The sequence below is a fragment of the Dermacentor andersoni genome, chromosome 11 (assembly GCF_023375885.2).
Source record: "Dermacentor andersoni chromosome 11, qqDerAnde1_hic_scaffold, whole genome shotgun sequence".
NCBI classification, from domain to species: Eukaryota; Metazoa; Arthropoda; class Arachnida; order Ixodida; family Ixodidae; genus Dermacentor; species Dermacentor andersoni.
The window spans coordinates 54,478,115-54,490,646 of NC_092824.1; the positions used below are offsets into that span (position 1 = coordinate 54,478,115).

The window sequence follows — 12,532 nt, forward strand, 5'->3', positions numbered from 1 at the left end:
TTAGTTATGGAAGGAGGAGGGGAAGGCATGTTGCTTGTGGGCACTGGTCAAGGCAAAGGAAGAGAGTGTATATCGGCAGTGAAACTTGTCTCCTGGCAACAAGGGCTACACCACATATAAGTTCTGCCTACTTCCTCTAATACGGAACCGATTTGACAAACTTTTGCTGTAAAATGCTATTCTGTATGACTCTTTAAAACTTCTAGTGTATAACCAAAATTTTCCGATTAGGTCTGGTGAAGGGGCCCTTTGAGCCATGCAGGTAGACTGTGCGTCGAAATTTGCGTGCACAGGGTATCTGGTAAAATCCGTGCTTACTGGCAAGCAGTGGCTTGATGGCCGTGGGTGGCCCTGCTGCCAAGCACGGCCAAGCACGGCCAAGCACCCACCCTGTGGTATTACAGAGAACTGTCAAACGACCTGTAGTCCACAAGAATTGAAAGTTGGGCAAGATTGTATGAATGCATGATTGGCCTAACAGTGCAAGGAAGACAAAGAGAGAGGAGAAGATGACAGGACTCTTAGAGCTTTTCCCGTCATCTGCCTTCCGTGCACTGTTAGGCCAATCATGCATTCATACAATCTTGCCCAACTTTCAATTCTTGTGGACTACAGGTCGTTTGACAGTTCTCTGTAATACCACAGGGTGGGTGCTTGGCCGTGCTTGGCAGCAGGGCACCCACCAGTCGTGCACCCTGTGGTTGTAGTGTTGCTTTTGGACGATTGGCTCGGCTTTGCCACGATGCGCAGCTGTATTGACGCGGTGCTCTCATTTCTCCCTTTCTGTGCAGATGAACTACTCTTCAGCGTCACCTGGCAGCCACTATGGGGTGAGTGCTGCCGGTTAACCCAGTCTATCCTCCGCTGGCTACCTTTGCACGGCAAGCAGAAGTGCTCACCGCACGCACTGCCGGTTGCACAAACGTGGCGTGCATGCAAACTTTTTTCAAGTCCATTGGAAAGATTTCTTGCGGAACCCTTGTTGAAGGCAGAACCGGTGTCAAAGTCACGCGCGCATGGCATACAAAAAGGTCGACGCCTATGCCGACAGTCTGCTTTTCTGACATTTGAATTGCAGTTTGCTGCTTTCTGTGTTTGTTTCATCCGTGCTTTTTAAATTGTTTACTGTTACCAACCTAAATCAGCTCGCAAGATTGCAGGAAAGGCGACAGGACAGCGAGGACTCTGGCAATTGTGTAAGCTGACAATTGTGCAAGCTCTTGCGCCTATTGCTCTGCCCACAAAAAAAAATGTAAGGACTCCTACCTGTGCCAGTGGTTGTAGGCCACACGGGAGTGACTACTTGTGTGACGCATGCAACATGCTTTGGGGACAGCTGGTGCATATCAACACAGAGTAGCTGCGCATGGGACAGAACGAAAGAGCCGTTACTTGTTCAGTGCCTTGTGTGTTCTTCTCTTTTATTTTGTTCCATGCATTATTACTTTATTTAGTGTTGTCATGCATTGCGCGATTCCCAGTATTGCCACATGACTTTTTGGGGTGTATTTTTCAACGCAGTAAAACCAGTTGGCACGGCAATCTTCCTGTCTTCTATTCTTTATGTCCTTCAAAGAGGGTTTTTTCCCCCACCCAAGTGCTGGAAGTGGCTCAGATGCACATATTGTTGTTAGCCTCATCGAGGAGCAGAGGAAGGACGGTGACCAAGAAAACTCTTCATATTTTGAAAGGAAACTGCACAATCATTTTTACGCATGGGGATCTGAATGAAATTCGTAGACGAATTTCATTTCTTATAAATTTAGAAAGATGAGGTGTAATGAGTATGGCAGACAAGTTTCGTGGAAGCCTGCAAGGTGGAGCAAGGTTCATGAAAGGGAACACAGTCATCCACCCGACTGTAGCTGGAAAGCTACAAAGGAAACCCCATAAAGGTTTCTGTCAAAATGGAAGTTTTGCAGTTGAAGAAAAGTCCTTTGTAGCTTCCAGCTACAGACTGGCGGACGACAGTTTTCCCATTTTGGGTGCAATGAATAATGCCACATAAATATCTGAAGGCATTGCAAGAGCCTACAACGTAAGTAGGTGGAGATGCAGAAAGGAATGAGAAAGGATGCAACGCTGACCAACAACTACTGTTAGTCATCTGATCAGTTAATGGTCGGCACTATCATGCTGTACCCACTTGCACTGTCACACAAACTTGCTCAAGAAAACGTTCTGGATGTGTCTTCTGAAAACGCAAGCGCGACGGTTGGGAATGATCGCAGTGCCAGAGCCCCCTCATGGGAATTTTTCGTAGGAGACACTGGCCGAATCGGGAGACCGGTCGGAGGGGCACTGTGCTGTTCTGACCGATTCCGTAACTCGGTTCTGTCTGTTTCCAAACAGGGTCCGCCAGTGTCGGCGTCGGGACCTCCAGGCCCCGGCACGCCCATCATGCCAAGTCCGCAAGGTGCGTGATCGGCTGGTGGCCTCTCGCAAGGAGCGCCCCTTTCCGCCTGCACATTCTGGCGCAATCTGTTTCGCTCGTCCGTACGCACGCCTTCTGCTGTGACAGCCCTGCCCCATTGTCGTCTCCGTGCGCTGTAGGGCCGACGGGGTTGCAGGAATGAAAACCTAATTCCGAAGAATGTTGCGGAAGCATTAAAGGAGTACTGGACCGTGTATCATAGAAGCTGTAGAAGCTGTGCAAGACGTTTATTGCACCTGAAAGGATAATGTTCGGCAAGTATGAAAGTTGGGAAGCACTTAATGTATGAATTTAACTTGATACAAAAGTTAGTTTCGAATACTGGCGTCATCTGTGTTGTTGTGACCCAGATAAATATTTTCTCGCGTCTTGTAGCAATGAGGGTAGGTATGGCGGCGTTACTCGTAAAAGAAAAAAGAATCTTACTATTATTGCAAATCGCAGCCACAGCAAATGGCAGGAACAGAGTGAACCAGTTTATTGCGACGTCATGACGTGTCCACATCCTGTGAACTTGGAACAGAAAGTGTTTAATTGAAACGGGTGTTATAATAAATCACTTAGGCCAAGCTGGAGCTTACGAGTATTCTTTCAACAGTTTAGAGGGATTGGCTTTTGCCTACTGCAAAAGAAAAAAAAAAAGCAAACAACCATTTCTCGCATCACTACTACTTTAAAAATTTATAATGGATAAACCTCGATAAAATCATGAAGATGCAGGAAAAGCTGCTGTAAGGTTAGGCAAAGAGGGACTGATTCGTCACTATTCGAAAAAAAATAACCTTCCGTGAAATAGCCACTGTTAGTTCTAGTACTTCGCATTTCATAGCTTCAGCTGCAGGTTTTGAGTGCAAATTGAAAGATGAAACAAAATTTGCATTTGTATGCGTTGCTCGAGAAACACGCACAGTTGTTTCAGCTTGGCTTGCCTCATTGGTGGGAACTGAGTACCGCTGCCAGCTTTTAAAACCTGATGAAGACGAAAAAGAAAAGTACAAATTTAATTTAGAATTGCCTGTAATAAAAAGAAGAGGTAGGGCTATTGAACCCTGCGTGGCCTACTGATCAATTGCTCCAAACATGCCTACGTACATTGAATTCTCAGTTATATTATTAGTGCGTTAGGGGGTGCTTAGGTTAAGATTGTATAAGCAGTACCATGCACTGTGATGGCTCTTTAGCAAAGGAGTCATTGACATTTGGCAAGCAAGGGAAGGTCCAGCCTGGAGCGAGCATTTATACAAGGGGACTTTTTCACTGTTGTCGAGGCAACACGTTGAAATCACTTGTAGTGTTGACAAAGGCAAACCCCTTGCTGAAACGTTGGCTTTGTACTGATGCTTGCCTTGTTTGCCTACTGTTAATGATTTAGCTTCTCAGATGTCATGTTTGCCAAAAAATTAAAAACTAGGATTGAGCGAAAATTCTGCATTGTGTATCATGAATAATGCACAGAAGTGGTTAAAACTGTCACGGGGCTAGTCAATAAAGGCTTGACCCCCTTCCTTACCCCTGCCATGTTTTTGTTTTTTTTCTTCCCTGATGCTTTTTGCCTCTGCGCATGCGTTGTCGTCATTTCTCGGTGGAGTTTACTCTTCTGTGAGCACACGTAGCATCAACTTGAGGCGTGTACAATTTATGAAGGAATAGTGTAACAATCTGATCTGACCTTTACACCTCCTCTGTTTGACTGCACTTTTGTACGCCTAGTTTAAGAAGAGCCAAGCATTAGGCAAGTGCACAAAGATTAACATGGGAGATGTTCAGGCCTCTCTTAAGGTCAGGGCACTGGGGCCGAGGAAAACATGATGCGATGCATCATGCCGCATGACCAAATCATTCTCGCACTGCCGGCAGTCTGGATTTAGCTGTTCTTATCACACGAGAGCACAACGAAAACAAAATGCGGACACCGACCAAGATGAAGAAATTATTCATGACGATGCTTCAGCCCCCACACAACCTTGGCTTACAATGACAGAATTGGCTTGTCTCGTCAAAATATTAGACTTGTGTGGAGCAGATTGCAGAAGCTTCCAGGTGGCATTGCCACCCACTAGGTTCTTTTTGTCCGTGTAATCTTTTCGGCGAGTCCGTGTTCAAGATGGGACTGGCGTAGTTGTCATCCTGGAAGTGTAATTTGCCAGCCCAGCTCAGCTTGGTAATGCTCTCTGGTTTACCACTTGAAGGGCCTTAACTGCTACAAAATTTTGGACTATGTAAGAAAACCTAGTTCAAGATAGTGCAGATACAGGGGGGCCTCTGTGCAATATTTGAAGCTTGGAATACGAGCGGGAAGCATTGTGAAAAGCTAGCTAAAATAACCGTTTTTGATATAGAAACTGGGAAGAAAAAAAGAAATGACACCATTACTGCTTGCCGTAAGTGACACATGAATTACGTTCTGTTTCACACATAGCAGGACAAGCTACGAAGGCTAAAGTCACATATCTCACTCTTAAGTCCGGGACCAAAAATATAGTGTTCCATGTGTGAAGGATATTAGGTACGTGCCACGTAATTCGACGTAGAATTAGGTCTGGTACTCTTTTGTTACAAAATGGGACACGGACATTACATGAAAGGGCTTTGGTAGATGGCAACTTATTTGCCACCAGACGAGCGGAATGACGTGCTTCTGCGATGAACGGCCACAGCGCACAACTCGCGCTTGCATCCAAATCATAGTATGTCACAACTACAAGCACAAATATGCATAAGTAATGTGTGATTTGACAAAAGGCTTGCGTCCATAAGTAACAGTTAGTATACAAGTTAGTTATCTTGTATGCAGATCAAAATCAACTCTATGGCTGCATTTCTTGAGTATCTTCTGCATGTACTCTGATATGATACGTCTGCAGCGCGGTGAAAAGAAAAAAGATCTTGCTGAGACTTGCATTAGAGCGAGAGCCACATGTCGCCGACTCGGGTGCAGTCTAAAAGTCGATTACAAGAAAATTGTACAATTACCAGCCCTGCGGCCGTAATTGCTCCAGTGGTGTTTACTGTTTAGCCAAAGTGAAATTTTGGTAGCAATGCGGGCCCATATGTCGCGGCGTTTCACTTCTTGGTCACACCATAACTCGGTGACAGCTCTTGATCACATGTATAGCTTCGGTCGTGGCGCTGCCCTGAGCAAGTGCAGAAAGTGCTGCCAAACGGAGGAGGCCTTTCGGATGTCGCATGTCAACGAAGTGACTAGTACAGTAGAACCTTGTTGTAGCAACTCCTGGTTTCGTAGAACCCTTGCTTGTAGAAAACAAGAAAGCTGCTCCAGATGAGGGCACGTGCCTTCTTTTCACAAAAAAACCCAATGTAGCTGAACGCCAGGGCTAAGAAAGTTCTTAAAGCCAAGACCATCAGACTTGATGGCACTGTTTCCACCTAGACATTGGATCCAAAAGCCCCAAGCCAAGCATTTTGGGCGAAAATGCACCCCAATAACTGCGGTGGTGTTCTGCCGAACCTTCTGCTCGGCTGTCATCACCAGCGAAGTTTTGTTTTGCACCGTTCCAATTGCTATGAATGCAACGACTAATTTAAAAATATTTTTTGCTTTCTTCTTGGTTGAGGTAAAGGTCTGGAAACTCAGCTTACCAGCCTCGACTGGTTTGTTATAACGTAGTGCTACCGCGTGCAGAATCGTAGCGCTCACATGTCGAGTGAACTCTCATTGAGACGCGTCTGGCAGCATGTTTGTGTGTGCTGTTGTGTACATAGATTTAGCAAGGTGCTTGCCCGCTTCGTAGCTTGTGTCACTTTTTTTTTTCTTTTTTCACGAGCACCTTCCTTGTTTTGTTCTATACCTTTCTGGGAGGTCACCGGGTGGTGGAGCTGCGCGCGCGCCGAGCGAAATTGCGAATTTCATGAACCGCCCGCTGCAGTTCCCCCGAGGTGTGGAATGCTCTTGGGGAAGAGCGTTATTCGGCGTTGAGGCAAGCACAGCCCTTTACAGGCACCCATAGGAACGTTGCCAAACGTGCAGGGTGCACCCGCCACCAGTTTTTGCCACTTGCTTGGCGAGTAGCTCAGGACATGTTGAGCATGCTTGCGACATCTTGAGGACGTGTTGAGGCACACAGAGGTGGCACAGGCAAACAGGGGATTGCTTCTGAATGGCATAGGACACCGGACAAAACAAACGGGAGAAAATATGGGGCAGGTTGCTCACCAACGACCTGTTTTCATTCGAAATGGAGATGCGTGCACGTAAGGAACGCGAAGACTGCAGCGCTGGGAGAATTTAACCATTCTATTCCAATCCTTTTCTTTTTGTGCTTTTATTAGTGGTCTGGACGGCACTGGGCAATCATCCGGTCACAAGCGGTGGGCGATAGGAAAGGAAGAGAATCGAGCTAAAGGAATTGTTACATAATTACTGGTCCGGATATCTGATGAAGCTAAGGCCAGCAAATGAATATGGGGGTGCAAACACCGTTTATCGGCCTCAATTGCTTCCTTTTGAAACGTGTTTGATTGCCAGATTCTTTTCTGCATAAACTTCTGTTTTCAATTTAACGAAGGCGTCTGCTGTTGGCCCACTGTTATCGTCTGCCGCTGCGCGATGGCGGGCAGAGCCACCCGGTGACCTCCCACCACCACCACCCGCACCCATATTCGTTGTTGTCATTGTGCTCTGTTGCTACGCTGCCCCCCCTTCCCCTACATGTGTTGTCCCCCGTGGCGTGTGTTTGTAGGTACCCCTGGCCCCTTCTCCCCCGCCAGCCATCGAATGAGTGCCCCCAACGCTAGACGAGGTGATGATGACCTTTGACCCTGCCGCTGCTCTCCGCCTGACTCTCCTGCACGCTTTTGTTGCGTTTGGCCCTTTCCCCCTCTCCTCTTGCAACAGGGCGCCCGAGTTGGCGCCTTGTTTGCGCCGCCCATAGGTCTGTGTTTTGCCCGTTGCCTTTGTGCAGCAGAACCTCATTTGCAGTAGTCTGGCCACAAGCAGGCCGTTTTGTGTCGGGAGCGTTGTTGTAAGCCAGGTCAGCTTGTGGCACATTGCAACATAACAAAGAAAGACGCACACGTACATGCACCACGGACGCTCGACTGAAAGTTCATTCAAATATCGGTCTTTTATGAAACAGTGACAAAGCTTTCTTGCATTTCTTTTAATTTGTGTATCTGGTAGTCCTACCCTTCAATGTGCATATCTCCGGGGGGAAAAAAAATTGAGTGCCTTTATACACACTGTAATGGGTGACAAAAGCCTGGTCACCATTGTATAAAAGGCTGATAGTTGCAAAGATTCAGTCGAAAGTCGGTGCTGTGTGTACGAGTTTTGCTCCTTGTCTTGTGGAGCACAAGCTAATTGAGCTTGGAAGTTTATTCTTGTAAGCTCATCGAACTGCTTTATATAGATATTGAACAGAAGATGGCAGATGTCGTAACTGATATAACTGCTGAGGATAATCCAGCCATGACGCTTCAATTATCAATAGCACCTGAAGTGAGGATACCACAGTGAAGCAGTGCCACGGTAGGTGTAGCTCTCTAGTTTACATATATGCCCCCAAGTTACACCTCGATGGGCTACATTTATCGCGTAGGTAGTTACAAGGCTAATGTCATCGAGGTTTAGGTTTTGCTACTTAGAGTATGTCAAGTTTGTTTGCCGTAGAAATCGCATAAATTCAGTAAGGAGCTACGTCTACATTTAATGATAGAAGAGGTTGTGTATTGTGGGGGGGTGCCAGGTAAAGGGAGGGACCTTCAGTAGCTTACGCTATGCTGTCAGGTGAGCAACTTTTTTTTTTTCTTTTTTTCTTTTTAATCTTTCATTTGCACGAGGGGTGTAGAATGGCAGCAGTTCGGGAAAAGTCCCAGTCTTGAAATGTAGTTTGCAATTACTCATTCTCTGCTTTACTGACGCCGTGTCGTGCCTTTCTGTATGTGTGTGTGCATGTGCATGCATTTGTCAGTAGTGTACACATAAAGGACACCGAAGGCAAACAGGGAAGTAGGCCAGGCATGTGTACATCTCTGGATCAGCTTTTAAGCAAGTTTTGCACTGGGCTAGCTCGTAATAGAGTGTCGACTGGGTCTCTTCTCGCAGAAGGCACCTTGCTGTAAGCGAGGGAGGTACTCCCATTTTGTGAGTAAACGTGCCAGCAGCTGGGTGCCCTTGACCAAGCAGGCGTTGCCAGTTTCCAACGAGGAAGCTTAATTGGGCAGCACCACCAACAGTCTTTCACGCTTAAATTACTTTCTCGCTTACTAAAACTCTGGTTTCCGTAAAAGTGATCTGGGTCTCTGTTTAGCAGATTCTTTTTGCAGAGGGTGTTTGATCGAAACTTGGCAGAAGAATGTGATCAAAAGAAGTGCCAGTGCAAAAGAGGTTGTCAGCAGACCAAAACCATTTTTTTCCCCGGCCACAGCATGCTTCAGTTACAACCGCATGAGACTATCAAGAGCATGCTTGCGTGTTCCCTATCCTAATGTTCGTGATATAATACGGCAGGGTTGGGTTGTAATGCTGAGCTTCCCATGTTGCCGAGTGCATTTCGTCGGACTCTTTGCTATGTTGTGCAAGACCGCCATTTATCCAGCAAAGCTGATTGCAACGCCCATTGAAGGGACTAACATAGTATTATGAAAGTTTAGATTTGCAGATATTTCTCTGAAGAGTAGTTGGCCTTGCACCTTTGGCAACAAGAAATTAGCTCCAGCGAGTTAGGTTAACAATAAGTGCAGGTGTCGACCAACCATCAGTTATTCAGCATCGTGAATGATGGTGTGAATCGCAGATCTTGCCAATCTGCAAACAGATTGTGACAATTAGTCATTCAGTTCCAAGATTTTCAAGTAACTCAAACTAGTTTTTTTCTTTAATGGCAGGCATTTCAATGCATTTTGTAGCCGTTTAATTAAAACCAGGGCAGTTTGGTAAAATGTTGCTAATTATAAGATATTCATGATGAAAATTGCAATCACTGGCCAAGTCAAAAATGAAAGATGGCCTCGTAAAGATGGTTTCGGTACTGTATTGTCACGGTGTGACGAAGGAGCCTGAATGCGCTCCAAGGCATCTCTACTTTCATCTTTAACTTTGGGATGCTATGTTACTAGACCAGACCCTTAACTATATAGCTGTAATGTGCTGTCTAGCCAACCAGGCAACTGAAGCTGGATTCACTGAGCAAGGTACATGAGAAAAACCTGGCTCATCGGCAGACATAGCAATTATGCGACAATTTATCTGCGAATTCCTGTTCACGCCTTCCACTAACATGGGAGGAAAGCCATTGCTGACCATCTCTCTGTGCTGTGTAACTTGTACCCGAGAGATATTGGGGGGTAACGAAATCACAAGAACAAACGCTCGCTGGCACATTGAGAGTTGGGTTCGCAGCACTGCTGTGTAATGTCAGTAGCTTGGATTTTACATGTTTCTTTGCAACCGGGGCTGCGTGCGTAGTTTAATGGTTCTGCTCATTTTTACTCTTCCTTTTTTAGCCAGGTCCTTTGTGCTGTCTGCATTTTAATGTTTTTCCGTCATTGCTTGTAACCTTGCATTAGGCAGATGGCAGCCTAAATAGCTTGCACTGCACGCAGTTTTCCTTATATCACGTGCGTGATCTTGCAGCAGCATGCTATGGCGGCGGGTTGACGGCAAGCCGCTTCGCGAATGCTTGTCAGATTCAGAATCGTTCACCACGCACCACCCTGTCTGCTTTCTCCGTTGCATCAATGGGAGAGCACAGGATGTGGAGATGAGGCGTGAAACACATTGCAGCGGGGCACGTAGGTGCCATGTGACGCCAAGTCCACCCCCTCATGTAACGTCCCAATCCTTTGAGGCATTACAAATAAGTTAACCGTGCCGCCTCGAGTGAATCCAGCTTTGGAAACCCAAATGAGTGTGCCGATATCTGTTAGGGTTCCCTGTTGTGCGCTCTTCTGTGACCTCTTCCTGGGCTGTGTGTGTGCGCAGATTCTTCAAATTCAGGAGGTGATGGAATGTACGCCATGATGAAGCCCGTTCCAGGCGGTGGAATGCCCGGCGTAAGTTTTTTTTGCGTGGCCCATTTGCTCCTTGCGTGCAACTCTGCAGCGTTGCAGTAGCTGCAGTGTGCTTAGGCAGGAAGATGATGGCAAAGTGTGGAGGGTTAATGGAGCTGGCTACCCAGCACTGTACTTGGTTTCATATATAGCAGGTAACGCTACACGAGTTGAAGAGGTCGTCACTCGCATTCATCATGGAAAAAAAATGATGTTGGTCACATACCATCATCATTTATTAGCCCTCAAGGGCCATTGCTGGGCTATCAAATAAAGGGGGGAGCATACGTAAGAGAAAGCCAAAATTGTAATTGTGTTATGTGAAGTAATAAAAAAAAAGATGCAACGCTTAACTGGATGCAACTTGTACAGGGGACTGAAATACAGCCACAAGGACTACAAGTATTACAAACAATACAAGGAAAACACACAAAGTAAATCAATCAAAATGCATTAAGCAGCAAGTCCTAAGTTGTTTAAGTAATTGCCAAAACTTGGAAGGATTGCGTTCCACTATGCGATCATGTGTATGTCAAAGAGGGATATAGATATGCTTAATGTAGTTCGATGTCACACTGTCTCATACCTTTATGTTGCAATATATACTAAATGGTAGGTACCAAGGATCTGAACCTATTTACAACCAAACAAGCTGAGGGACATGTTTCTGATGCTGTAGCACACTGCTTGCACTCATGTCCCAGGCATAGTACAGTACTTACTCGCATGATGAACGCATTTTTCAATCAAAATGTGTTTTTTTGTTACCTCACATAATGACCACACCCTGAACTTGCTGCTGTGCAGTAGGAGACATGCAATATGATTCGGCGTTCGACACAGCATCTGATGCGCCGGAATGGCAGCCGGATCCGAGGCCATAGCACCAGATCGAATGCACGGCGTGCTGCAAGAGTAGGAAACATGCGATGCGATTCTATGTCTGATACAGCATCCGATGCACCGCAACTGTGGTTTTTTCACCAGGCGTCCAATTTGGTGCTACGGCACGGCAAAACGCCCCGGAATCCAGCTGCCGTATCACGCCCATACCACCAGCACCAGACACCACGTCGGACGCCTAATCGTAACCGTGTGTCTCCTACTGCACTTTAGAGGTGGCCGTGGAAACAAAAGTTGCTGAAAACTTTACCCTGTGTAATAAGTGCACCCGCCAACCTTGTGTTAAATTTTCAGGAAAGAAAGTGCTATCATTGTGCAAGTAAATATGGTGTGTTGCACACTGGAGCTCAAAAGGTGTGGAACTAACACGCTATTTAACGTAATCTTATGGAGTGTTAACGTAATACGTGAAGTGTTCTGTAGAAGGCGTTGCATATAAAAAACAACTGCACTGCCAACTACCGACGCGTACATGTCAGCATGTCCCTTGTTCCGTGTTGCGTGCAATGCCGGTGTGCGATCTTTGTGGCGCCATGCATTTGTGTGCAAGAGGAGTTCGACATTGTCCCTCATGGCGTCCTGCCTGTCCCTCTGTCTTTCAGCAGTTCCAGATGGGACCCGGGGGACCGGAAGGCCCCATGGGGTCAATGGGGCCTGACATGGGCCCACCCGTCATGAATGGCATGTCCTCTGGAGGTGAGCACAGCGGATCGCATTAAATTGCGCGCCAGTTCATGTGTTGCGACTTGCAAAACTAGAATGCCTCACCGGTGTGGAAAGCTGTTTCATCCGCATAAGTGACTTGTTGCAACCAGTGCCCGTTATCTGTGTGTTTAATGTCCATTCACAATAAGTCCAGGTATAGGGAAATGCCGACATACCAACTGCTTTTCACGGGAACTCGTGCGTAATGCGCCTGCTGTCATGAAGCAGACCTTGTTTTGCCTTGGCACGACAGGAATAAAAAAATCTGTATATCAGTTTTCTGTACCGCTAGAGCTGAAAGAAAACGGTGTTAATTGATTTTTTCCCCTTAAAGCTTGTTTCTTTCAGAGTCTCTGAAGGAATTTTGACGTGGTTCAGTTATTCACAGCCCTTTCCACGTCTGAAAACTTTGTTTGCAATTTAAAATTTGTTGATATTAATCTGGCAACAAGCATCTGCAGTTTAACTTGCTCGCAGTGC

The 12,532-nt window shown here is 46.3% G+C and overlaps 1 protein-coding gene across 29 annotated transcripts in view; it reads left to right on the forward strand.

Annotated features, from left to right (window-relative positions):
* Ssdp (Sequence-specific single-stranded DNA-binding protein) overlaps positions 1-12,532 on the forward strand; it is a 102,523-nt gene that overhangs the window by 71,800 nt on the left and 18,191 nt on the right. For 17 of the 29 annotated variants that reach the window (XM_055064813.2, XM_055064826.2, XM_055064830.2 and 14 more), the window contains 5 exons: positions 792-830; positions 2,353-2,416; positions 7,135-7,194; positions 10,377-10,447; positions 11,950-12,043. In XM_055064813.2, coding sequence (XP_054920788.1) covers positions 792-830; positions 2,353-2,416; positions 7,135-7,194; positions 10,377-10,447; positions 11,950-12,043 — 328 coding nt within the window. The remainder of the gene's footprint in view (positions 1-791; positions 831-2,352; positions 2,417-7,134; positions 7,195-10,376; positions 10,448-11,949; positions 12,044-12,532) is intronic. The other 12 variants (XM_072285658.1, XM_072285661.1, XM_072285662.1 and 9 more) reach the window with 3 other exon arrangements.